We start from the raw sequence: 26,067 nt of genomic DNA on the forward strand, positions 1-26,067 counted from the left end.
AGAGCTTGCAGAATGTGGACTGTATGCAGAAACTTGCTACAGGAACATCATGCATGAGAACATGAAATTACCTGACAAAGCAATACCAGGAATCAGGCATGCAATATACACCAATCTAGACCACCACTGGTTCCAAAGGAGAGTAACAAGACTCCCTACAACAAGCGACCAACGTCGTCCAGCAATATGCAAAAACAAGTGGTCTCTGGTGCTCCTCCGAGAAGTCAGAACTATTAGTCGTTTGACAGAAATCTCGAAGAAAACTAAATGAAATGCCCCACATCACACTCACCCTCGACGACAAAGAAATACCCACAGTAAACCGCGTCCGCATTCTCGGCCTCCACGTACAACAGGACGGTGGAAGTGCATACCCTATCAAACGTATCAAGCAGACCACCTTCCAAATCATGCGAATGGTCAACCGCATCACGACCAAACAATACTGACTGAAAGAAGATGACATAATACAGCTCGTCCAGGCCCTGATAATCAGCCGCATTGCCTATGTTGCCCTGTACTTACCCCTCACTCCAAAGGAGATAGATAAATTAAACGTACTTTTTCGGAAAGCCTACAAGCAAGCATTCGGCCTACCACCGGGAACAGCGACACTCAAGCTTGAAGCCCTAGGAGTCCATAATAAGTAAAATTATAGATACCCACCTCACAAGCCAGCGAGAACGCCTAGCCCTCACACCAACATGAACCGTCCTAGAGGGCCTAGGCTACCCCATACACGGCAAAGGCCACAAGCAAGCAATCCATCTGGCCCCCAACTTCCAGGAGCACATCAAGGTAGCCTCTATCCCCAGAAGCATGCACCCGGAACATCATGCTGATCGTTGCCAAGCTCGCGCAAAGACTCTACAGACAAAATATGGCAGTCTCCACACCACACTATACACAGGTGCCGCGCTGTACCCCCAAAAAGCAGCCATGACGGCCAGCGTTGTCAACCATAACCTTCAAGAGGTGGTCTCGATGACAGTCCGCACTGCCAGCACCCTCGTAGCGGAGAAGACAGCCATCGCCTTGGCCATCACCTCTAGTCTGACCAACGAGTATGTCACAATTATTATTGACTTCCAGGCAGCTTGCCGTCGCTACGCGAGAGGCAGAATATCTTCAATCGTCCACCGACTCCTCAAAGAAGCCTCCCAATTCCCGTGCGTTGAAACAGTATGGGCTCCAGCACACGAGTCCCTCCGTGGAAATCGGCATGCGCACGGTGTAGCCCGAGCTCATGCTTCCCGTGCGCCACAAGAGCGGGATACGGCCGCATCTATGGAGTCCGTACCTTCACAATACAATGCCATACTACAACACCACAGATTGAACAGACAACAATACCCACCTCCACACAAGACCCTCTCCCGTGAAGACGTCGTAACATGGCAACAACTACAAACCTACACGTACCCCATTTAAGCAGACTACACGCAATACACCCTGCACTATATTCATACAAATGTCTCCTTTGTAATGATTACGCCTCCCTATGGGCGTGCCCCAACGTGAAGGCAGCCCCGCAAATACCCAACCCCACACCCGAGCAGTAGGAGGCCCTGCCGACTAGTTCGGACCCTCGTAACCAGCAGCAACTGGTGTGGCGGGCCCTGGAGACAGCAAGAACTGCAGGAGCCCTGGACTAAGGGCGCCTCCCGCACAAGCAGAAAGGCACCTGCTTCTCCTTTCCTTCTTATTTTAATAAATGTTTCTCCTCCTCCTCTGCATGTGAACAACTATTTCATGTCTAGCAGGATTGAAAAGCACCTATCCAGCCACTTGAATATCTCGCCTCATGCAACACATTTAAAAAAATAAAAACCCACTATACACAACATATGAGCATAAATGCCCAACCTTTGACCTTTTACATGCCTCCAAAGCTCTGTAACATTGTTCAATATTTCGGATTCAAAGCAGCCTGCATTGTAGCCTTGAGGGTTTTTTGTATGCTTAAACACTGATACTACAAACATGCATATAAAGAAGGAACGCCTCTTGCCAATATTGGCAAGTAATGAGTATTACCAAGTAGTGACGATGAACAAACCAAGCACTGTCATACTGAGTCAAGAATGTAACCTCTTCTTGGGCAAAGTCATGCTCAGAAAATCAAGCAACATTCTAAGCACAATGATAGCTAGCACTGCCATTTGTTGAAATTTGATATTCGGGTCAAATGCATCTTCTATATATACATAAATCGCAGTACATTCCATAATGATCGCTCAAGCTTTCACACATTTTGGAATGTACAGCAGCATTCACAAAACTCGCGTGAATGCTTTTAATGAATATTGGAGATAAAGGTATTTTTGAGTCTGATGTCATTATAAACTGGTTCGTCTGTATTAGCAAAGGCAGGTTAAAAAATGTATGCCAAAGAGTAACTGCTTTGTGAACGGCTACGAATCCTCAGACTTGCAGTTTAAATTAAGCAACAGTGGTGCCTGTGCAAGATGGCATATAAGAAGCAGAATGCAGACTTCATACTACCTCTGCAGCCTTAGTTTAGCATACATACGAGCGTCTGCCATTTGAGCTTTCTTGCCAGCACAAGCAAAGCCTTGGGCCAACAGAAAAAGCATGGCCAGTTTGGCTAGGACAGAACAAAACTTCAGTCCAACAGTTTTTCGCTCATTGCAAAAATTTACCGTAAATAATGCTGCTCAATACATTGCACGTCAATACATATATTATTGCGCTAACTACTGCTGTCACTACTTCACAATGCTTCATTTATGTAATGACTGGCATGTGCAGCTTCACTTTACAAGTTGTACACAGAACTGTGCTGTTCTTCAAGATACGATGCTGACACAGGCTCTGACACCCAACTCTACAAGGCATCATGCAAACTGCTTGCTGCAAAGAAATATATGAAACTACTAAAAGTGAAGGGACTGCCGTCATAGCTTGATAAGAGAAGCTGTGAAACAGTACCACAGTGATAAAGCTGATCATCTAATGGTTAAAACAGTGGTGCTAGTGCTGTTCACACTGCACTAGTGAATTAACCTTGTGCTGCCAAATGCAACCTCGAGTCCAGAATTTTCAAGAGGGGTGGGACAACTAATAACTGGTCACAGATTAGCTTTTACTACAGAAACTTTGAGGCCAGGTCTGCTGTTAGCTCTAGTGGATTGAATGACAAGCAATGCCACAAGTTATTGGTTTGATTTGTTATAAATTCCTTCCTCTTTCGCTCATTTGTTAACGATCCCTAGCAAACGAATCTCAGAAACAAGCCTTGGTGTGTACATCACAAGATTATCATTAAGAAGCACAATTCTTGAAGCTCTACCTAACATTTCAAAGCAATGAAAACTGTTAATTACCATAGCGCAGAGAGAAAGCATCAATGTATACTGCAGTGCATGTAAAGAAATCTCTCTTTCAATGAGTACTCAGTGCAGTGAAGACACTTATGTGAGGTTTGCTGATAGTAAATGCAAGTATTGAATGCAGCATGGACAGGACAGAGATGACAAACCATAACTACCAACGCAAACCAGAACACAACAATGGAATGGTAGAAGGAAGGCTTAAGCAGATATATGGAGACATATTGTTACACAACAGGAAGGGGAAGGACCAACAAAATGTCAAGCACTGACCACGAATTAAGGGCAGCTGCAGCCCTCTTCATTCTGTTTGCATAGTGCTAAATACTTAGTAATATCATTAACAGTGATCCAACCAGGGATGCCTCCGGAACCAACATTTCGACAAAGTCTTCATCAAGTGAAGGCAAGTCCCCTTGTCTACATGTTGGCTCCAGAAATAATCCTTGTTCAAACATTGTTGGTCACTTTATCACCATCTTGTGTAGCTCTCTTGTTTGGATTAGCAGTGTTGTCCTAGTCTAACTACCTTGCAACTCCAAGATTCTGGTTAAAGAGACTATGGAAAGGCATGAGAATGGACCATGAATGCAAGTGGCCACCAGAATACAGCATCATGAAAGAACTGCTGCTGTGAGACAAGATAACACAAGTTTAAACGACAGGTATACAAGGAAGCATCATTACCAGCAATAAAATCTTGGCTACGTAACGAGAAGCGATGAGAGAAATATCATCATAAGGCAATGGCTGTCTCTTGTAACAAGTGGGTGACTATTAGGACGTGGAAAAACAGTTGTGAAAAGCAGTGACTACAAACAGGAGACACTTGCAACAAGCTTCGATGCTGACACATCCCAACCCAAGGTGCCAAGTGTGCAGCAGGGAATGAATGTTGATGTTGACAAAAGAAGTTGAGTGGCATAGCCAGAAAGGAGGGGCACACTGGGCATTTACCCCACCCCCTCCCCAAAATGTGTGCTAGTACGAGGCCTGTGTTGTGTTGTTAGTGTTGTGTAGGCACCCTGCAATGAATCTTTCTACAGTTGATAGCAGTACCAGAACACACAGCCTAGTGAGCAGAAGCAAAATTGGAGGGACACAAATTCATATTCACAATAACACATCAGAAAACTTATGAAGCATAGGTCGCACTAGAGCGTGGTAATATGAGTATTGCCAAGTTTAGGCTTTGGACTGGTAAATCTCAGCTAAACACTCAGACAAGCATCTCTTGGCATTTCGAAGGCCACTCCACTTGCTGTCGGCAACAATGGTAGGATAAAGAGAGTCTATAAATCGGGGAGATAATGTTTCCTCTACTGTGTTAGATAGTTATTTTGGGGGGAGGAGGGGAGTGAAAACTAGGTTAAGGAAAAGAGGATATAAAGAAAGGGGAAAAAGAATAATAATAATAAAATAGGAAGGGGAGCAAAAGGCTAGGTGGCGCCAGCCGCCGCCCGTTACAAAGGGTATAGCCGCCATCCATCCATCCATCCATCCATCCGTCATGGCCTTCCCCGACCAGTGTAGTGTGTTTAGGTGTCGACGCATGCTTCTCTCTTGATGCACACATTAAGCACCCTGTCCTGAATAACCTCATTATGCAAATAAAAATTAAGTGCAAGGCCTATCTGGCTTCCATTGTCATTCAGCCAAAACAATTACTTCAATATATTATATTGCAGGTCGTGTTGATTCATGCATGATGGAAGTGGCCATGTGTTTTTGGTAATGGTAAACAGAATAATCCAATGGTTAGAAGAACTTGCATCCATGAGATAACAAGAAAATGCAGATATGAATTAAACAAATACAAAAAACACAAACAAGCAACCATCCAAGTTATGAGAACAAGGCACATGCTCTTTGGCTAACTAGGCAAACTGTGTGAAATGTCCAATTGCTTAAGGAGTCACTTCCAATATAACATTGCATGTGGGGAAAATAAATATTGGAATAGTATTGTTCTTGCACAAATGTGTTAAGCTTAATTGGTATGCTCGGCAATGAATCATTTGTAAACAGCAGCACATATAAGTGTACAGCTCTATTGTATTAAATGGCTGCACAAAGAAAATGTACTTGTATCTCAACATTAAGGTGATTTAGGGTGAGCATTGTTGAATGAAAACCTTAGCACAAGAGAGAGCTGATATAAAAGATTGAGAGCATGTGTTTTAATGAGTTGCATACAAGATGGCAAAACAAGACATGGCAACAGCTTTCACCCTCCTGAGTCAAACTTTTTGGTAGTCACAAACAGAAACAATAACACACCAATAATAAGCAAGTAACAATCAGAGTTTCTGATTGTAACTTATGAAAGGGTCACTCTTTCGTTTCTCCACTGACTTCTGCTGGTTCTGCACTTGCACAGCACTTCTTGCTCATGGTCACAATCCTATGGCGAAGATTGTTTATAACATCTTCCAGAGCTTCAATGTTCCTGTTTTGGTTTTCAATTACCACCTTGGCCTTGGCCAACTGCTTAGTCAGCTCCTCATTTTTGGTGCGCTGCTCGTCAAGCTGAGTGCAGAGCTCCACAAGAGTGCCAGCTGTGGCACCACCCGTAGACTTGGGCGCTGCGTCAGCCTTTCCGTCCGACGCAGTAATTTTTATGGCCTGCGACCTGTACGCTGTGGCCGGCCCCGCGGATTCACCGTCGCTTCCTTCTTCGTACTCGTCCTCGTCCAGATCTGGTGCGTCCACGTCCTCAGACTCGTCGCCAAGATCGTCATCGTCGCTTATTCCGGTCTCTGTATCGTCCAGGTTTGATGAAAGTCGGGGCGCCTTCTTTGGATGTTCTTCACCGAAGTTGCTGTCGAAATCCCCGGAGCGTAGCTTCTCGGGAAGTCTCTTTGAGCGCGTTGGGCGGCTGCTTGGCTCGTTGTTGCTGAGAGACGTGACGTGGACTATGATTGGTCGCTTGCCATCGGCTTCCTTGGCTTCGGTGATCATTCGCTGGCCAGCAGGCGTCACTTTCACCGGCGAAGTCAGGGCCTTGCGAAGTTGCTCCTCGTTCAGGCGGGAAAGCTGCAGCTTGGCGACCTTTACGGGCGTGCTGCTCAGAGGGTTGCCTTCGTAGTCGAATGCCCTCTCTTCCACAACGCTTGGTACAAATACGGCCTCTTCTCTCTCGGGCGAAGGCGAAACGACGACTGACGACGAAGCGTCACTTTCCCTCACGCATCGGGTACCCTTTAGCAGATGTTCAGGGATATCAAAAACAGTAGGAGTAGCTCCAGTGTTAAGGTACACACGTCCGTTGAAGTGACGAAAACAATCCGGCTCGAAATGCAACGAGCACAACTTGCTGTTTACGGTGGGCTTCCAAAGGCCTTTGCCTCTTGCTTTAGACACAAAGGCGACCCATTTCTTGAGGCACTCTTGATCTTTCGCTGGAAACCTTCACAAAAAGAAGCAAAGCCATAAGCGCTTTCTATACCTACTGCTCTGTTTACTACCTTCATCAATCTACGCATCGCGACTGCCGATTGGGGGCTGGACCTACTCTTTACCCACGTTCCTTTAGGGGTAGTGAGAGATCGGGGCTTCGGACATTTTCGAACGTGTCATAGCAAGGCTGATTTTAATTACCCAGAAAACGAATTTAGATGCTACGCAGTTCTGCCAATATCACAGGCTTCACAGCAAACGATTTAAGCCAGACGCTGACTCCCGCCTCTAAGCTACGAGATGTCTAGCAAGTCTAGTACTTCTACTACACGTCACGACCTATTCTTCTGGACGAATAGTTACGAAACACTCACTTGTGAAAGGTTGTTTTGCTGCCATTATTCGATCGGTTTTTACACGCCGAACAATTAGCCGGCATCTCTCGGTGAGCTTTGCAAAGCGCTTCTCAACAATCGTTCATTGTTGTCACAGCGCCATTGACGACGCCAGAAAAGGTGTTCTGTGGGAATAAAACGCACGCGCCTCAGAGGGCGCCACCAGACATCCACAAATCGTTCTGGGAAAAAAAAAGAAAACAATAGAAAGAGCAATAATAGCCACATAAATTCAAGTTCGTACAGGACATGTGAAAACAGCAACTGTATCAAAACTAGTCGCGAATCACAAACGTTTGAGATAGCTGAATGTATAGTGTAAGCACCATGCTTGGAAGACGAAGATAAGCTGGTAGACATGCGCTAAGGATCTACTTCATAACGCGCTGCTGTCGTGCAAATCTTGTGGGTCCGTATTCTCAGTGCTGGCAGCGAAACAATGACAGGATCCGCTGCTTCGAAGAAACAGCTTTTGCCTTTATCCCAGACATCATCGAATTTTAACGAAGATGCGTTTCAAGTGAGCCCCCTTTCTTGTACAGGTGCACTGCGTCAGCTACGGCCGGGTTGCCATGCTCTGTGCCAGGGAATCTACAGCGGAACGCGTTTAAGGATAATTTGCATCCACACTTTCAATACGTGTCAATAATTTAAAAAAAATATATATCGGGTGGTTTCTTTTGCCACAGATAAACACTGTTAACAGTTGTTTCCTTAAATCGCGTGTGTATGTACGTTTTTTTCTTTTCTTATGAATTTCACACTTTGGGTGCTGATTATTTGCCGTGCTTTTGTTTTCTTCTCGCACACACAGCGGGAGCTCCGGCAGCTACGTGTCAGTAGGATTCACGCATACCCCACGACCATATTCGCCAGAGGTGGCCTAATGCCGACCGTGCCCTCTCGTAATAGCATAACTATTACGGGCCGGAATGTATCCCGAACTTCACTGTTTGAAGCTGGAGCTTCGCCTTGTGACTCGGACGACGTCAGAGCCATGCAGACCGTGTCCCCTGAACACATGGAACCAGCAGCGAGGACCCCGGAACCGCGACCGTCATCTTGCGACAAGGATGATGCCAAGAAGTCCGAGCCATAGACTGCTCGCCACACAAGCAGAACAGCGCAGCGATTAGCCTGATTTCTGTACGCCGAAAAACCGCAACGAAAAAGTGTGCAGCACAGGTAGAATGAAATAGTCTCTGACAGCAGAATAAAATCGTCTTCTGAGTATTTTCGTAGCAGTTTTAACGATTTCAGGCATGGTGGGTGATTCGTGTGTAGTATTCTTGCCCACAAACGTAACAAAATAAACGTCAGTGCCCTTTACAGAAACAGCCATAGCCGATAACCACAGAAGCTGGCTTTGGTAACTATTGTAACCATAGAGTTTCCTACAAAATTGTAACCAAAACTCGCGCCTTTTTATGTTGCGGCAACTGGGTGTGGCAAGCGGCGCAAGCGGTAAGGACGGCAAGTAACGCTGAGTGAGTCTCAAAATAAAACAAAGTAAAAATATTGTTGACAATTGTTTTACAATCTTCAGATTACTCGAGTTGTTAATATTGAAAAAAATAATGAATCTTGCTTTTTTTTTATGCTCTCGGGTTCACGGCGTTGCCCCAACGTTCTCTCTTGCCTTCCGCATCAAAACATGAGAGGGCGTGCACGTCAGACGCTGGTCTCGAATTTTCTCTGTTCCACGTGAGGTACGCACGCTTGTCTTCGATTTTTAGGCGCTACATAAGTATTTACTGTGTGTAGCGTGCAGTTGACTTGTAGTTCGCTGAAACAACGGCCTTCTCCGTATGTATGCATGTACCACAACTGATCATAACAACGCGCGTTTTCCTCCCACAAACGTCGACGCGTTACCAGTGGCACGTCTGTTCGTGCGCATCCACCCTTGTTTACGTTAGGTAGACTTTGTCAATCTCATACTCGTTAAACGCTGCGCGCATAAACATGCGTAAGGTTTAGTAAGCAGTGTACTTGTTGCTGTAATAAGTGAAGCAAATAACCTTGTAGCGCAATTACGGGCGTGTTATCCTGCTGCAAGCTAAATTGGCTATCGTGCAACGCACTGCCTGAATGTAAAAAAAGAAAAAAAAAAAAAGGAAAAAAACCATATTTTTTAGTTATAGCTCTATGTTTCTTCTCAGTGTGGTTTGGCAGAGGAAACAGCTGCGCAAACGTTTTGCGAAGAACGCGTGCCGAATCGTGCGACGTTCTTGAACTGTCTGCACGCGGTTCGTCTAGATTTAAGATGTTGGTTTGTTATGTGTCGAGTTTTTGTAACGCATAAGTTGCTGAGTGCTGATAGCGACTTGCATGTATGTCTGATAAGCAGTTACTGGCAGCAGGTTCACAACTCGGGCACTTGCCGCGACCGCGGCAACGAGCCAGTAATAGAGACTATGGGCGATCGCGCACCAAGGCACCCGGTGGAGAACACGTGTGCCGATAACAATAAACCTTGGCAGAAAGTGCATCTTTTGTTCACTACGCCCTGTAGCCTGCTAGCCCCTGTTGTAAATCAAGTGCAGTGTTATAAATTTGTATTGGGCCACATGATGAATGTGCATCTTCCTCTTAGTGCTGGCCGCTCATAGCTGTGTGGAAAGATGTCGTACCTCGGAAGGGAACAGCTGCGTCAGCTGGAAGCCTTTGTGGAGTTCTGCAGTACAAAGCCAGAGATCTTACACAAGCCAGAGCTGAGTTTCTTCAAGCAGTATTTGGAAAGGTAATGCTGGCGAATCTAACATCGTTTGTTTAATTCCCTTACACCTCTTGCGGCTCGAAACAGCCATGTTTTTTGAATTTACATTCTGTTCCGAGCGCATCTGTAATGGCAATGCTGTTTGGAGTTTCCAGCCGCTGACGCTTGGTTGCATTAAGCACAGCATTCGAGTGTTTATGTAATTAATGATGTTAAGTATGCATTTTAGAGATATATTTTGAATATGCCCATCAGCTAGAATGTTACATTTGGCCTTAAACAGGCAGCACCCTATCCCACCCCTCTTTTCTGCGATGTGAAATATTCACCTTCTAATATAACTTGTTGCTTCTACATAGTTTTTTTTAGAAGTTATTTATGCAATACTGGTGGACCATGTATAGGTACACACAGGGTGCATGCAAGCATTCGAAAACAGAAGTAGAATGAAGTAATATATGCCAATCAGTAACAGAATAATTTCTGTACGGCAAAGAGATATAGCCATTAATAGTTCGTGAAAAAGAATGAATAATTGATCATGTCTGCGCGTGTAAAATAACCCGCCGTGCTTGCTTAGTGGCTATGGTGTTAGGCTGCTATGCACAAGGTCGCGGGATTGAATCCCGGCCACGGTAATGGGGGCGAAATGTGAAAACACCTGTGTACTTAGATTTAGGTGCATTTTAAAGAACCCCAGGTGGCCGAAATTTCCGGAGTCCTCCAACATGGCGTGCCTCATAATCAGAAAGTGGTTTTGGCACGTAAAACCCCATAATAATTTTTTTTATGTGTAAAATAATGTGTCCAGAAGTGAAGTTGGGGTTCTTTGCAGTCTTTTAATGCTTAGTTCAGTATAGGGATCTTCGACTATACACACATACCAGGTTTTTAAAAAGTAATATTACGGTACTACAAAAGGAGCCCAATGCACAGACAACAGGCTACACTTCTTGTGCAGAGCAGGAGTCTGCTCTAACCTGTAAAGAATTTATCTGCCAAAGTAACCATACCAACTCCTCCTATGCTTCATCATACTTGTAGCCTTGGTGCCAAGATACCACCCGCTCCTCGTTCCTCGAGCCCACCACCAAAGGCCAAACAACCGGTTAGTCCACCTTTGTTTTCTTTCTGTGCACCTGTGCTTCAAAAAAAATGTCAGGTCTTTTTACCTTATTGAACAGCTTGAAGTGATGTTTCACTTGCTAGTGCAATGTGTAGGATGCACTTCTGGACAAAGTGATCAGTTACGATGCTTAGCAACGTTGTGGGTTTGATTCTTGGCCATGTGGGCTGCATTCCTAGGAGGCTGGTATGAGAAAAGAAAAAAAAAAAAAACTTGTTTAGGCCTGTATTGAAGAACTCGAAGTGGCTAAAATTAATCTAGAGCTGTACATTCCTCATTGCCCATACTGCAGCTTTGGCATGTAAAACTTGCCAGGTTATGACTTTTCAAGCAGTTTTCGTGCAACATTGGTTAAGAGCTTGAAATAGGGTTTCATTTGTGTTTTCTTCCTTTGATCCATGGATCATGTATATACCGTGTGCTACCTTCTGCTGTGACATCAATTAAATGTGTGAAACAGAGTTTGCTAGTCTGTTCCATTGTGATTGTGGCATGGCAGGAATCATTGTGCCATCTTTATTGTCATCATTGAAAATAGCTGGGCAAGTATGCGCTGAATCGAAGGAGCAGTTCCACAAAGCTGTGGACATTAGGGAGTTTCAAAGGAGTAACTAGTGTCACAGTGAAAGAGTTGGAATCTGCTGGAATTGCTGAAGTCTGGAATTTTCTTGACATAATTCAACTATTTACTGCAGCTGTGAGATATGCAGCTTCCTGCATTCACCTGTCTTGCCTTTTGTGTTGCCTTTTATGATGTGGCATGAGTTGCATCTGGTGTGAGGAATTCGTTAATTAGAGTGATTTCATTCTTCCTGATCTGCTATTCCAAACTTCTTTCATGCAGCCACAGAGGTTGTTTCATGTGTTGTTAGGCTATCTTTTCTGTGCACAGAGAAGTAAAACTTGGCTCCGATCTTGCAAAATGGTATGCTTCATTATTCTTATGCAGTGCTTCTTAATGCCTTTACAGTGGACTAAATCAGTTAGTATTTTCTTGCTGCCAGTATTGCAAATTGGCGCATCGGTACTATTGCTGGCATAGCATTTCATGTTGGTAGCAACGTCATGAGATTTTATCACAGGATGCCACATCCATCTTGTCCAGGTCGTCACAGTCATCTTTGTTGTTCATCAAAAAGTTTAGCACCTTTAGCATGCCGATTTTCTTGCTCACTTAATACAGTAAGTGGTGCATGCCGTTAGTTCATGAGTTTTGTGACAACACTACAGGAAGAAGTGAACATGGAGGAGCCAACCCCCGAATCAGAGCCAGAGGCTGAACCAGTAAACCCAGAAAGTGAAGAGAGTGAAGTTGGTGAGAGAATGAACTTTTTGGTGCAGTTGACTCTCAAATATTTAAATTGAGACAGTTTTTGATCCAACTTGGTGCACTGCATTTTCAGCAAATTGTAAGTTCAGTTAAATTACTTTCTTTCAATTCATGCTCTTTCCAGGCAAAGCATTGCCAAAATTATGCGGCTTCTGTGGCCAAAAGTGCCTTAGTGCCGTGTATCATATTGCCACGTACAAGTGAGAAGTAGATAATCACAATAGTACTTGCAAACAAAGCTTTGTAATTAGCTGTGTGCTAATAAACCATTAGTAGAGCCACTGTGGTATAAAACGTAGTTTTGCAAAGATAGGTTCTCATATTGAAATGTTGGCCAGCCTTTCCAAGGTACCTTATCGCTGCTTGTAACTTTTATACCACAGTGTGCTACTCTACCACAGTGTGCTATGACAGTGTGCTACTCCATCTGTGGGCCCCTCCTTGATTTTGGATTAACAGAGCCAGCTTTATACAGTGACTAAACAGCAAATTGTGCTCCCCCCACATTTTTCCTAGAACCATGTTGGTGTGCTGCTTGATTTCAACTTCTGCTGAATGAAGCCTCCAAATGCGTTTCAATTCTTTAATTTTTATAGAAGTCGTTTGTTCTGGGAGATTCAAATTAACATTTATTGACTGTGCATGATCCAGATATTAATGCATTAAATTAAAAGGGTCTGTCAAGTGCAGTTTTTGATGGTTTTTTACTTTGACTGCCCACTTTGCTAGAGTTGGACACCAGTGGTGTTGTGGAGCCGGACCATGACGATCCACTGTCTATGGGAGACTGCAGTGTTGAGGTGAGTACATGACACAGTGAAGGGTCGGACTAAGTATGATTATTTTTTCTTTTTTTGAGAAACCACTTTTTTTTTTTAGTTTTGAAGATAGTGAGCCATATTACCCCGGCTGTCTTCTCCTTGTTCCACGAGGAATTTTTTGTTCGGGGACCATCCATCTGTCTGTACAGAATTGTGTGCAGAATTAGGGAGTCCAGTTTAAGCCGGTGGGTTATTTGTTTGTCCTCAAGTTTTTGAGAAGTGGCGTCTCCTGGTTTGTTTTGCTTAATACCATGTTTGGATGCAGTACTTGCCAATGTCGTCGACACTACATCAGAGCAGTGTGGCCCACTGTTAAAGGGAGCACATAGGTGTAGAGCGCATGCAAATTTTCCTTTCTGGCAACTGTGGGAGCACCCAGGTTTGCAGCAGACAAATTGTAGTTAGTGATGCTGGTCATTCCATATGCAGTAGGCTTTTCGCTTGTTCCTGGCCGGTGGCACCACAATTCGTTTCACTGAAATAATTACTTTATTGACTCAGCGTTGCTAAATAAGTGTACTTCCGGTCTATTCTCGATTAAACAGATGAGCACTGCACCGAAGCATAGTATAAAGCAAAATGCATTCCTAAATGTCACCGCAGTGTGAAACTTGAGTACAAATGAGCCAGCATTTTTTGCTGAAGAGACATTTGTACAGGACCCCTTTTCAACACATGATAGACAAATGTTAGCATTTCATTCTGTAGGTGAGGAGTTATGTCACTGTCCTAGTCATAGTCACTTTGTAGTAATGGGGGAGAGTTTCAAAGGGCTTATGAAAACATTTGTCAGTTTCTGTGCATATGAAAACATTTGTCAGTTTGTAGCATCATTTTCTGCCATGATGCATTTTAGTCATCTGCTGAGTCTACAGAAAACTGACATGCTTGCTTGAAGAAGGAAATAAACGAATAATAATGTGAGAACTAAAACATGTTCTGTGTGTTAGAAAGTTGTTTGCTGACATACATGTTGACAGCAGTTTGATGAAGTACTGCAACACTAAGAGCCTTGATAGAACTGAATGCACTCTTTTATAAAGGCTCCGACAGTAGCAGGAGCAACTGCTTGGGCAGCTGCATTATTTGCCTTCATGGTAAATCCATCAAACCAGGTCCATAAAATCAGTTCAGGTGCCTTCTTCAACCATCAATGTGTTATTTGTCATTGCCCTAGGATGTGGTAATTATTAATGGGGAGCTTCTATGACATTTTGAGAAAGCAACCTACTACAAATGCAACCAGCAAAAAAAGAAAAAAAAAGAGGAAAGCTGTATATAGGTACAGCTCATGTGGGCCAGAAAAGGTGTGCCTTTTAAAAGGCCTTCCACTTACCAGGAATGAGGTAGGCATGTCTTAAAGTGGGCTTCTGCCTTAGATAATCATAGGCACTCAAGAAAGCAAGCCTATTTTTTTATGCTCTTTCGTTTTGCTGTTGGTCGCGGACTAACTACTGTGCATTCTTTTTTTTTTTGCCATCTCAGTAGTTGTGATGCCTTCAGTAGCTATGCTGTTGTGCCTAATCCACAGGAGATAGGTCAATGTGGCACATCGTCCTCTTTTTGGTACTAACACCTGACAGTTCTTTTGACTTTGGCCCTGTTCACATTTATTAAGGCAGGTTTTGACAAGAAATACATTGATAGTGCAGTTCATGAGAAGTCTCTCAATGTTGTTATTCGTGAATGCATTTTATGAAGCTGTTGACAACTGCCATTGGGCTTCGCTGCTTTAAAAGTGGATGTGCTAGGCTTAGTGATATGGCTTAAAAAGTGTCTAAAGCTCTTGCAGTTTGGCAATGTTGTGTGAACTGATTGATCTTGCAATCTGCTTTTTTCTTCCTCTCTCTCTCTCTCTAGCTTACAGAGGAGAGGATGGAGCAGAGTTCCGAAAAGAGGGGACAAGCGATGGAAGCTCAAAGCGAAGGTTGGATTTGGCTTTGTGTTTTGTACAGTTACTGGTATTCATCAGTGAGACGTCCGAAGGGGCATGTCTGTTCTATCACCATGTTACTGTGTTGTTATATTTTTAATCTCTCATTTTATGCCTTGCTATCAGTGCTTTTTCCAGTCTTTTGTTGCATGCCGGGTTTTGGCAGTCGTGTCTGTGCAACCTAACTGATATGGCGGGATGGTGAAGACTGTCGCATTATAGAAAACAGGCAGAAAGTCGCATCGCTTTTTTTTGACAGGCATTTCAAAATGCGTGTTCCTTCGGCCTCCTATTGGCGCTGCTTTTGTGCTCAGCAGTTATGCCTTCTTTTGCGATTTGTCTGAAATGTTGAAACTGCTCCTACTTCACAACTGGCCAGCAGTGGTGCATAACTGATTGTAATGTTACTTTTTCTCTAGGGAAACTTGACGAGTCTCTGAAGCTGTGGACTGAAGCCATTGAACTTAATCCATCAAGTGCTGTCCTGTTTGCCAAACGAGCAAAGTGAGGGTGCTTTCTTTTTTGCATTCTTTCAGAGTAGCAGTAATTTTAGTGAGCACCCAGTCTCTTGTGTAACTGGTTTTCTTGTCACCAAAAAGTCGTTAAAATACTTGTGATTTCCTCTCTTTGGTTTCAGGGAAATTTAGCGTACTTCTACTAGCGTCTGATTGGGACACTTCATTTTAGCTCTTGCTGCACTTCGATAAGAGAAAAATGAGAGGCTGTTCATTCACTTGCATGTGAGGCCCTTAGCCTTGTTTCTATCTGTTCCTTGGCCTCATTTAGGCCTCCTTGCCAAGTATTGTAAGCGTAGGTCAAGAAAAACTTATTGTGTCACTTGATGACACCATATGTCGGCAAAATATGTGGATACTCACTCATACTCGCTGACCAATATTTTTGCAAGCTTTGTACTCATTCACACTCACTTGCACTCACTTGTCAGCACTCATTCAAGTTCCTGCTCATGCTCACCAACGGTCACTCGCATTCATAGTCACTTCGATTGAAACTTAATGGCTCCTGCTCATGCCCATACTCACGTCCACTGCCACTCACTGGTACTCACTCACGCACATACTCACGCTTGAAGGCAGTTGTTCACGTTCATTGAAACTCGCTGTGACCGACTTTCATTTGTACTCACATTAACCGGCACTCACTTCTGTTCCTCCTCTTGTCTACTCAAACTCACTGGAACTCACTCACAGTTCATGTCTTAACACACACGCACGCACGCACGCACACCTTTCCTTGCCCACTATCTCTCTATCTCATGCCTGTGCAATGAGTGGGGAGCAAGTATGAGTCAGTGTACACATGAGTATGCCGACCTATGGATGGCACACAGAGAAGGGAGAACTTTCTTTCACAACTCACTCGTCTAGAATGGGCCTTCTTTGCCACCACATTCAGCAACATCACACGTCACATGTACAGCAATTTTTTATTTTTCATTTGCTTGGTTTGTTTGAGATGACTGTTTCGTGGGCTGGTTCATTTTCTTTGCTCCATGTGAGTTCTGTTTGTTTATTAGCTTAGTGGGAATGGCTTTGGCGTGACAACAAGGACCGATACTGTTGATGTTGAGGCACCTATTCTTAGAAGGCAGTTGCAGGACTTAAAGCATGAAGATGGCATTTTGTCTGGCTACCTAAAAACGTGTAATTCGCTGTTTTGTTTGTCACAAAGAAAGTCAGGTGAGTGCACCGATTGGTGAAGGTGATACATGTCACTGTCACAGACATACTTTCAATTGTAGACTACCTCAATCCAGAACTAAATTCAGGCTGAGCACTGGTTTATGGTCATATTCTGTTGCACTTGGCTTTGTTCCTCCTTACTCCAATTATGATTGAAATCATTTATTTTGATTGACATCACTTGCTAATGAAAGCAGAGAAGCAGGAAGGCCGTGAACGCTAGTGTTTAGAGCTTGAACATGCCCACTAGTTGTGCATGACTCATGCTTGCATGCTTGCTTTTTTTTCTTTTTCTTTCTTTAGGGTGGGGGGATTTGTCACAAGGCACAAATAATAAAAGAAAGTTAAATAAAAGCTTCCAACTGAAAGAACTGCAGCAGCATCTTTGCAAACTTGTCCATCACTCATTGGTCGTATTTTTGGGGTTTTCATGTATAGCAGTGTAAATTTGTTCACTTATCACTTATAATTTGTGTGCTACAGATAGGACGGAATTTGACATTCTTATCTAATGCAAATGAACACACGCTTTTCTCTTGACGGGTAAAAATGCCAGGATAATCATTTGTGCAAATTTTTTTAAAATGTAAGAGCATCAATGGCCCATCGAGTGAAAAAGCCGGCGGCACCTGTAGCAGCGAAACGGCTGTGAAGCCACGTCACAAGTGTGCCTTGACGGAGCAGAGCGGGTGAAAGGGATCACCTGCTGCCACGGTAAAGCGACTGGTACTGTGTGAGGGGAGAAGCCACCTCCCCTACACCTCGTCACCCTTGCTTTCACTCTCAGAAGCAGACGTTCGGTCCATATCTCTCACCTCCTCTGGGCTAAGCTGCTGTTGCGCGTCTGCCAACGTTCCGCTGCTGCTTCCTCGGTCTCGTTGCACAGGACGTCAGTAGCATGAAGTGTTGGCACCACAGGCTGCTGCTGCTTGCTGGCTCGAGCAGCACATACTACTATGTTACATTACTCACAGCACAAACTCGAAGGATCGCTCAGTGGCATTCAGTTGGGCATTAATGCATTCACATTCACAACTCATAAGAAGTGCTTAGTGGTCCTCTTTCTTTCTTTCTTTTTCTTTTTTCAATGTTGCCACTGGGTTAGCTTTGGAAAATAAGTTATTGGAACAGAGATCTGCCAGCTCTGCACAGACGAGAACCAGTTTTTGCATGGTACATTGAGTACATGTTGCAATGCACACAGTGATTAATTTCGAGCATTACAGAGGATGCACGTAATCACGCCACAACAATATGAATACAGAGTCCCTAGCACCTAGCTGTTCAGTTGTCGTGCATGAAAAGAAAAAACGATAATTCTGTGCCAAGTGATTTCATGCAAGTGCCTTCTAGGAATGGGCACCTATACGCCAACAGGATCGCTCATCGGCATGCCAGAGAACACCTATTGCCCTGTGCGGGAAGCAAAAGTTGGCACATCACCTCATCTGATGCTAAGCACAAAAACTAAAAGCAATTTACAGGTGAAGCGGCTGATGTAGGAATGAAGAGCTGTTTTAAATAAAGTTATAGTATTTGGTCATTCATTCCTTGTCCCATTTCTCGCACTGTTTTTGTTATTGTTCTTAGCATGATATGCAAACTAGAGCATACAAACTAGCCCAGCAGCAAACTCTCCTCATCTGATTGCACGCGGCTGTCAACTTGAACAACGCCACCTGGAATAACTTAAAAAAACCAATCTACAGTGAAAAAAAGAAGAAAAGCTATTGCATATGTGACATGATGTCATTAACAATGGCAGAGCAGAAGCCCCACCCTAGACTGGCGAGCTGCGAAAACAGTTTCTCCCCCTTGCCAACCTTGTCCTGCAGTGACTTGCACCATGCGGCACCACACCATACGAGGGCAAATCAGAAAGTCTTCGCCCTGCTTTTTTTTTTTTTTTTTTAGCCAAATTATGGCTTCAAATGCGCAGTCAGCATATCAATTCTCAGTGGTGGACCTTTCTTAGAACGGCCCGGCCTTATCTGCCAGTAGCTCCGTGGCACGGCGCTGCTGTCAGGTCAGTTGTTGAAGATGGCAGTTTTGCTTCACACGGTCCATGGCATGCGAGCAATGAAGTGTGATTTGTTTCATATGGAGCAAGGGACATATACCATTGAAATCCGCAGGGAAATGCAGCCCACGAATGGGGAATGCTGTCTCACTTTAAGAAGTGTGAAGTGGTGGTGTTCGTAACAGGCGGTCAAGACTTGAAGGCCGCATGCGCATGAATTCTACCACAGAGAAATCTCAAATTTAGTGATTCGATGGGACAAATGTCTGAATCAGTGTGGGGACTATGTGGAAAAATAGTGTAAGGTATCTAGAGTAGTATGTATATTTGCAATTACCTTTATGTACCTTACTTTGGCTAATAAAGAATAGGGGCAACGCCTTACTGATTTGCAGTCATCTGTTATGCGTGCAGGAAAGTCTCCTTGGCAAAATGTCACAGGCAGTAGAAGGCTAGCTCTCTCCCCATTCTTAGACAAGTTCTGGCCACTTCCAACACTGGCTTTGCTGGCTGGCTGCATGTGTTTGTATGTGTGAGGTGAATAGAAGGGTGACGCAAATTGGTTACATTTATAGCATTGTTTAGAGTTTGAGTGTAGCAGAAGGGGGACACTTTTATGCTGGTGATTTGAAGAAAAAAAGGTTGCTTTATATGTTTTCCAAACTCAGTAATTGCCCTTATACTACTTGCATGTGCCAATCTGCCTCCAAATGCTGACCCTTTTCAGTGTGGCACAAGTGTTTGAAAATTGCATGGCTGCACTCTTTTCTTGCTTCCCAGTTTCAAGTGATGCCAGTTGCAGATTGAACAGCTTAGGGCTCCACTTCAATCTCTCGTGTTGTCGCAGTTTAGTGAGTGAAGAGTGAGCGCTACCAGAAAGAACGAGTAAAGAGTCGAACTTGCAAAAATATGGTACTGTTTTAGCTGTGATGCTTGTGTTCATTTCAGTGTGCTGTTAAAACTAGAGAAGCCAAATGCTGCCATTCGAGATGCCAACAAGGCCTTGGAGTTGAATCCCGACCAAGCACTAGGCTACAAGATTCGAGGGAGAGCACACAGGTTGGTATCCCTTGTCCACTAAATTCCACCACTGGCGTCCTGTTTTCTTAGCATTATAGCACAACCCAAGGCATTGCCTGCATATCCTTATTCTAGGTGTGCCGACCACATCTGCCAGGTGTTTCTAATTTGTTTATTGTTCAAACTTGCAAAATTTTGTGCCAAGGTTTCTTGATGTATGCAATGTAGGTACTTCACTGCACAAAGTCGCAGAGGCACACTCTTTGTTAAAATATACAGGCTTCATTGCCTGCTGTAACCACTGGACATACTACAGGCTGCTTTAGGGAGTTCTTGTGGTATACCATTGCTTCCTATGGCCTGAGGAATGAAGAAAAGCTCATGTGCTCCTGATTCAGAGGTCTGTAGTGTCAGATGTACCACGGGAAGAGTACTACACAGCCGAATAACATATTGGCTGCGAGATTGAGCAGAGCTGCCACTTGGCGGTCACTGGCTGAACAACATTTAGTGTGGATTGCGCTTGAGTCGTCTGCTAGGCGCTACATATTTACATGTGCGTTTAAGGTGTGCATAGCATTTAGCCTTGCGCTGTTGTCCTCGTGCTGTAGTAAGATGAGTCATTGCCCATGTCAAGTGTGCGATGTGTGACTGTCGCACCCTTTGTTCACCAACCCGCCGTGGTTGCTCAATGTATATGGTGTTGGGCTGCTGAGCATGAGGTCGCGGGATCAAATCCCGGCCCTGGCGGCCGCATTTCGATGGGGTCAAAATGCGAAAACACCTGTGTACTTAGATTTAGGTGCACATTAAAGAACCGCAGGTGGTCGAAATTTCCAGAGTCCTCCACTACAGCGTGCCTAATAATGAGAAAGTGGTTTTGGCACGTAAAACCCACAATTTAATTAATTTCTTTTAACCCTTTGTTCACCAGTCATGCTCGTTTTATTGTCGCTTGATGTTTCAAGTATGCCACAGAAAGCATTTTGCTTCATTTTAAACAAATCACCCTCGTGTTCGCTTAACGAAAAGTGGAAAGACTATGTGTTAACCGATACGTACGTAACAAGCTGGTACGGTTTATGCGGTTACAAAACACATTATGTTCAATGGCGGCTGAGTCAGGGATTCAACTTTAGTACTTCTAAAACAAAACTACTGTTTAAGCGGGTAAGGTTTAACGAGGTTTTACTGTATATTCAAAATGAGCAAAATTAATGGTGTCATGAAAGTTGTAGATACATGCGAGAAGTAAAGATTATGTATGAGATACAGCGAGAATCTGGTTCTGCTATAGCAAAGAATTAGATATAATTTAGGTTCGGAACATTAATTGGCAAATGAATCGTGAGAATATAAAGAATACATTGTTGCACCAAAAAAGGAAAATAAAGACTTGGGAAGGAAGAGTACGAAACGACAGATTGAGCGCTGACTTGAAGTAGACATGGTAGAAAAGGGGCCCACTGTACTAGAAATGTAGTTGAGTAGAACTTGTTGCTGGGCGACTTGGTTGGGATCTAAAGAATACATTGTTGCGCCAAAAAAGGAAAATAAAGACTTGGGAAGGAAGAGTACGAAACGCTCAATCTGTCGTTTCGTACTCTATCAGCGTTCAATCTGTTGTTTCATACTCTTCTTCCTTCCCAAGTCTTTGTCCTTTTTTGGCGCAACAATGTATTCTTTAGATCCCAACCAACTCGCCCAGCAACAAGTTCTACTCAATCGTGAGAATGCCTCACCATTTGGGCCGTATCAGGCGTTCAACTATTCTAAGCAGATTCAGCTACAGAACCAGGCCAGTGGGCTTGTCTGCATCTTCCCCTGGCTGGACAGTGCTTGCCATGACAATGGAGCCCTGTGGTTTCTGTTCACAGCAATTGAGTTATCGGAGTTGGAGTCGTTGGAGTCTGGGGATTTCTCTGTTTTTGTGAATGTGCCTTGCATTTTTGTTCATCCAAACCTGCTAATGCGGCAGAAAAGGTGAATGCTGGTGGATAGCTTAGCACAGGGGACCAGAAGCGAGGCAGCTCACTCTTCGGTGCAAAACCAACTCTGCTCACTGCGTGTGTGAGACTGATACTGTTGTAGTGTATTTCCCTATATCTTGAGAAACTTACAGTCGAGCCTACATACCGATGAGTTTGTGTTTCTGTCTTGCCATGTTCCTTTCAACATTTGTTCTGTTAGATGGGAACGTGAGAACCATATTTGGACAACATTTGCCATTCTCTGTGTAATTCTTTTCATTTTTGCACAACCAAAATTAAACTGTTCTGATCATTTTATAAGATCAAAAAAAAAAAAAAAATTGACGCTGAGGGTTCATCACCTCTGAAAAAAAACCCAACATTGAAAGGGTTGATATAACAGTCACATACAACATGAAATTACTTTTATTATATTTTTGATATGTTTTAAATCTGTACATGCTAGTATTGGCAAAATAAAATAAATTGTGATCGGGTATATATGAAAAAAAAAAAAAAAACCGGCATAAGTTGTGCCTCTCGGAGACAGGCAAGCAAGGGGCCCTCTGTTGATTTCGATGGCCCGTTGATGGCTTGACATGCCAATATGTGGCATGTGAACAATGCGAAATTATAAACATGCTTTGCACCCTCATTGATATGCATCTCTGTGCTTATTAATTGCATGTCAGCTAAGATATATTTTGTCAAGGTATTTATTTATTTATTATACATACATTCAAGGCCTAGTAGGCACTACAGAAAGGAGTGGTGAAAATATACGATATTTTCCATACAAGTCAAGAATAGAAAATCAAAACTATAAGGCACTTTAAACGGCGATCTTGAAGTTAGTGGTGTCACAAATTGAGACTGTGTAGGTGGGCTTGCTCAGAATGTTCAAAACACGCACTTGTTAGAATGTGCTACTTTCTCTTGCTGAATGCTTGGAATTTTTGCTACCAGAATATACACTTTAAGCTGACAAGTGAACAAATATATGTTGTGACCAATGTAGTCTTTGATATTTCATTTTCTGTGCTGTTATAGCGCTAAGATACTTTTGAAATGAAGCATAGCTAACCAAATATTCTGTTTGCTTCAATATATCTGGTAATTCATTATTTCAGTGTTGCTATGACTAGGTTTGACTTTATTTAAAAGAACTACATTTAAGTGTATCAGTGAATGTTTATTGAGAATAGGTACAGAAATATTGTTTCTTGTGCAATCATTCGAAGCACTTTGTATGAACCATTTCTTTTCTCCTATATTTGCAGGCTGCTTGGTCATTGGGAGGAAGCTGCAAAAGATTTGGCCACAGCTTGCAGGCTGGACTACACTGATGAGGCCAACGAGTGGCTGAAAGAAGTCACACCTAACGTGAGCTTCATGCTGTATTCTGTTTTTGTAGATAAACTCCTTTCTTGTTCTACAACCACTTAGGAGTCCCAATTTTGAAGACAATGTTTTTCTTAGCGAGTTACCCCCACTGTTTCGTACTGGGTATGGATTTTTCTAGCCTTTTTCTTTGGGGCCGATCCCAAAGGTTGTGCAGTTCCCGTTGATATGTGCAATTTAAAAATGTGGGCCAATCCCGGAGATTATGCAGACAAAAAATTTAAGCTACTCCTCCTCCTCCCTTCATGAGGGGCAATGCAATAGGGTACTGTCTGCAGTGACTCCACCCCATTCTTAGCCCTAACTTGCTCAGCAAGGCATTGTCTTGGATCAATGCTTACTAAAGGTTGAATTGCCTAGCAACTTCTTTTAACCTTATTGAGCATGTTGCATATTTTTGCAGCTTTATAATCCACCTTTTCAGCCTCGTTTTTAAAGCTTTTTTTACAGCCAGATTCTTAAAGAGATTTAGCACCTGTCATGGCCTTTCTTGCGTGTAGTTTGAAAATATGCAGACTACCAACTGTTCCTTATCGAGGGCAGGTACAGTAGACTGCCTTTTGAGCTGAACGCTGTGGCAGTATGCAGCCTTGCTGCTTACTTGTCAGCATTGACTGCACGTGAGCACAGTCACATTGGACTTTAACCTGATTCCTACTGCAGTCCAACAGTGAGCCAATGCAGGCCTATGGCAGCATTCTAAACACGCTTTTGCATGCTGTTTTTGTTGAAATCAGCTATTTGGCCTGAGCAAAAAGGATTGCTTCGAAATGTGTGCCCTGTAGTGTGCCTAGATGACCACAATTACTGGGTTGGAAATTAATTTAAGACTTTATTTTGAGTTTCTGTATAGACCTTTTCATTGAGCGGGGAAGAAAGAGTGTTTGGTAAGCCATTCTTTCTCTCTGGCTTGTGGGAAACGGTGCGGCACTGCTTGAATATGTTGCTGTCATATGCTGCAAACGATTTGGAAATGTTTTAGCTCAATCTCTGTGAAATTTATGTGATGTCAGTTCATACAAGGTCATCGGAGAACCACTGTGTAGCCTTTCGGTGCATCAGTACCTACTGTATGTGTAAATTTCTTTTGTGTGTGCGAACAAGTGACGTGCATCATCTTCCGCAGTGTGTGTACGGGTTGTAAACTATTTTGGCTGTATCGGTTTTCACTCGATGAACAGAACTAGCATCTATGAATTGTTGTTTGGCATGGAAACTAAAATGTAAAACTGCATGCTCATGTATGGCCAACCCAATGCATTCCTGGAACATCTAAGCGCCAATCGTTATAAAATATTTGCGTCAGCAACAGGTATCGTACACACGCATTTTAAGTCTAGTAGGCTTGAAATCACTGTGCTATGTCTACGCTAGCCTCCTATATGAGGTCACTAGCGTTACTCAACACATTGATAACTGCAGTTGGTTGAGGACGCAATTTCTATAAGACGCTTGAGTATGTCATAGAAAGCGTTATGAAAAAGACCGGGGAAATAAATTTTGTTCTCATCCTCTTCTCTCGTGAAAAAAAAAAGAAGAAAAAGAAAGAAAAAGAAAACTCGCTAACGCTGCAATAAGACCTGGCATGGTCATGCCACATGCTTGACCAATGCCCTACAGTCAAAGACCGATTTTCGAGACGCCGAATTTTTTGGACATGCTCGATAATTTGGAAGGCTTCGCGGCACCCCATAGAGTCAATGTATAAAACGTCTTAAATTTTGGATGCAAGAACCCTTTGCCGTACGACTTTCCGGGCTCTTTGCTGTGGCCACAAGTCTGAAACTCAAATAATCAAAGCCACCGGGGCCGTCATTTTCATTATCCCGCCCCCTCGAACCAGCACTCTCGCACACAGATCGCTACCAGCTGTAGCCACCATGGCGGCAATGCTAGGCCTATCTGCTTCGACATTAGCTACCAAGCTTCTTGCTGTTCGGTACCTTGTTTTTCATTGAAAGAATTCACTACTGTCAGCAATAGTGCTGACTCTGCCTTTATAATCCTCGCCATTGGCTTTGAAGCTCTAAAAACACGATGCATTGCATTATGCCGGTTCCCAAAAGTCAGCTTCGCCTTGATGTAAAGCATCTGCTAAGTATTGCGTTGGAGGGTACTAAGAGCGAAGGGGTAATTGTCACGGTACACAGTATGCATTTCTTAATTATACACGCATGCATGCACCCATCGTCTCCTGTCACAGTACGGGCACTGATATGCCTAACCCTTTGAGGGTCTATTTTTTTTCCTCATATGCGACCGCCCAGGGTTGATTTTCTTTATTGCAGATTCCAATTCTTCTTAGAGACTTAGTTCGAAAAAAATTTACCGTAATTTTTCTAGAGTGACCGTAAAGTGAGAAAAAAATATTTTGCGTTGGTATACAGTCGACGACTGATTTTTCGGACCCTCAAGGGACCGCGAAGATGTCTGAAAAATCTGGCAGTCCGAAAAAACAAATGTGCTCCCCCAAAAAATTTATTGCTTACCATTGAGTTAGAGGCTGGAAAAAGTGATTAATGGTCTTTTGAATGGAAATTTTAAACTCTTTTGCGGCGTCTGCCTGTGATTGGCCGCCATCGACATTGTGGCGTACTTGCCTCGGTTCATTGGAACTCTCGAGGCCGACGACAACATAGATTTCTTCTCCATTGTGAATCAGCACACTTGGCTAAGCAGCACACACAGCGCAGTCGTTGGGAAGTTGTCACACCGACTTCGTTGAGTGCCTCCTCGCTGCCACGTTGCACGCAAAAATAAAAGTTCAGGAAACAGCGTCTTGTAGCACTGAAGCCAATTCAATCAAATGCAAGCCACACTAGTGACAGAATGTGGTTTTCGGCGTCTCCGCAGCCCGACCACGACTAGGCCTACTCG

The 26,067-nt window shown here is 43.5% G+C and overlaps 2 protein-coding genes across 3 annotated transcripts in view; one reads left to right on the top strand and one right to left on the bottom strand.

Annotated features, from left to right (window-relative positions):
* Window positions 1-5,511: 5,511 nt before the first annotated feature.
* Window positions 5,512-7,283, bottom strand: LOC142578743 (uncharacterized). The gene is made up of 2 exons (XM_075688269.1): window positions 7,127-7,283; window positions 5,512-6,762 (listed from the first exon to the last, which is right to left on the bottom strand). The coding sequence occupies exons 1-2, from the start codon at window positions 7,189-7,191 to the stop codon at window positions 5,685-5,687; spliced, it is 1,143 nt and encodes a 380-aa protein (XP_075544384.1). The 5' UTR covers window positions 7,192-7,283; the 3' UTR covers window positions 5,512-5,684.
* A 1,463-nt stretch (window positions 7,284-8,746) lies between these two features.
* LOC142578746 (putative protein FAM10A4) overlaps window positions 8,747-26,067 on the top strand; it is a 46,340-nt gene continuing 29,019 nt past the window's right edge. Inside the window, exons 1-9 of one of the 2 annotated variants that reach the window (XM_075688273.1) lie at window positions 8,747-8,856; window positions 9,744-9,890; window positions 10,911-10,974; window positions 12,223-12,307; window positions 13,052-13,122; window positions 15,004-15,070; window positions 15,496-15,580; window positions 19,748-19,858; window positions 23,070-23,172. In XM_075688273.1, coding sequence (XP_075544388.1) covers window positions 9,772-9,890; window positions 10,911-10,974; window positions 12,223-12,307; window positions 13,052-13,122; window positions 15,004-15,070; window positions 15,496-15,580; window positions 19,748-19,858; window positions 23,070-23,172 — 705 coding nt within the window. In that variant the 5' untranslated portion in view covers window positions 8,747-8,856; window positions 9,744-9,771. The other variant, XM_075688274.1, reaches the window with a different exon arrangement.

Source organism: Dermacentor variabilis, chromosome 4 (assembly GCF_050947875.1).
Source record: "Dermacentor variabilis isolate Ectoservices chromosome 4, ASM5094787v1, whole genome shotgun sequence".
In the NCBI taxonomy this organism is placed as follows: domain Eukaryota; kingdom Metazoa; phylum Arthropoda; class Arachnida; order Ixodida; family Ixodidae; genus Dermacentor; species Dermacentor variabilis.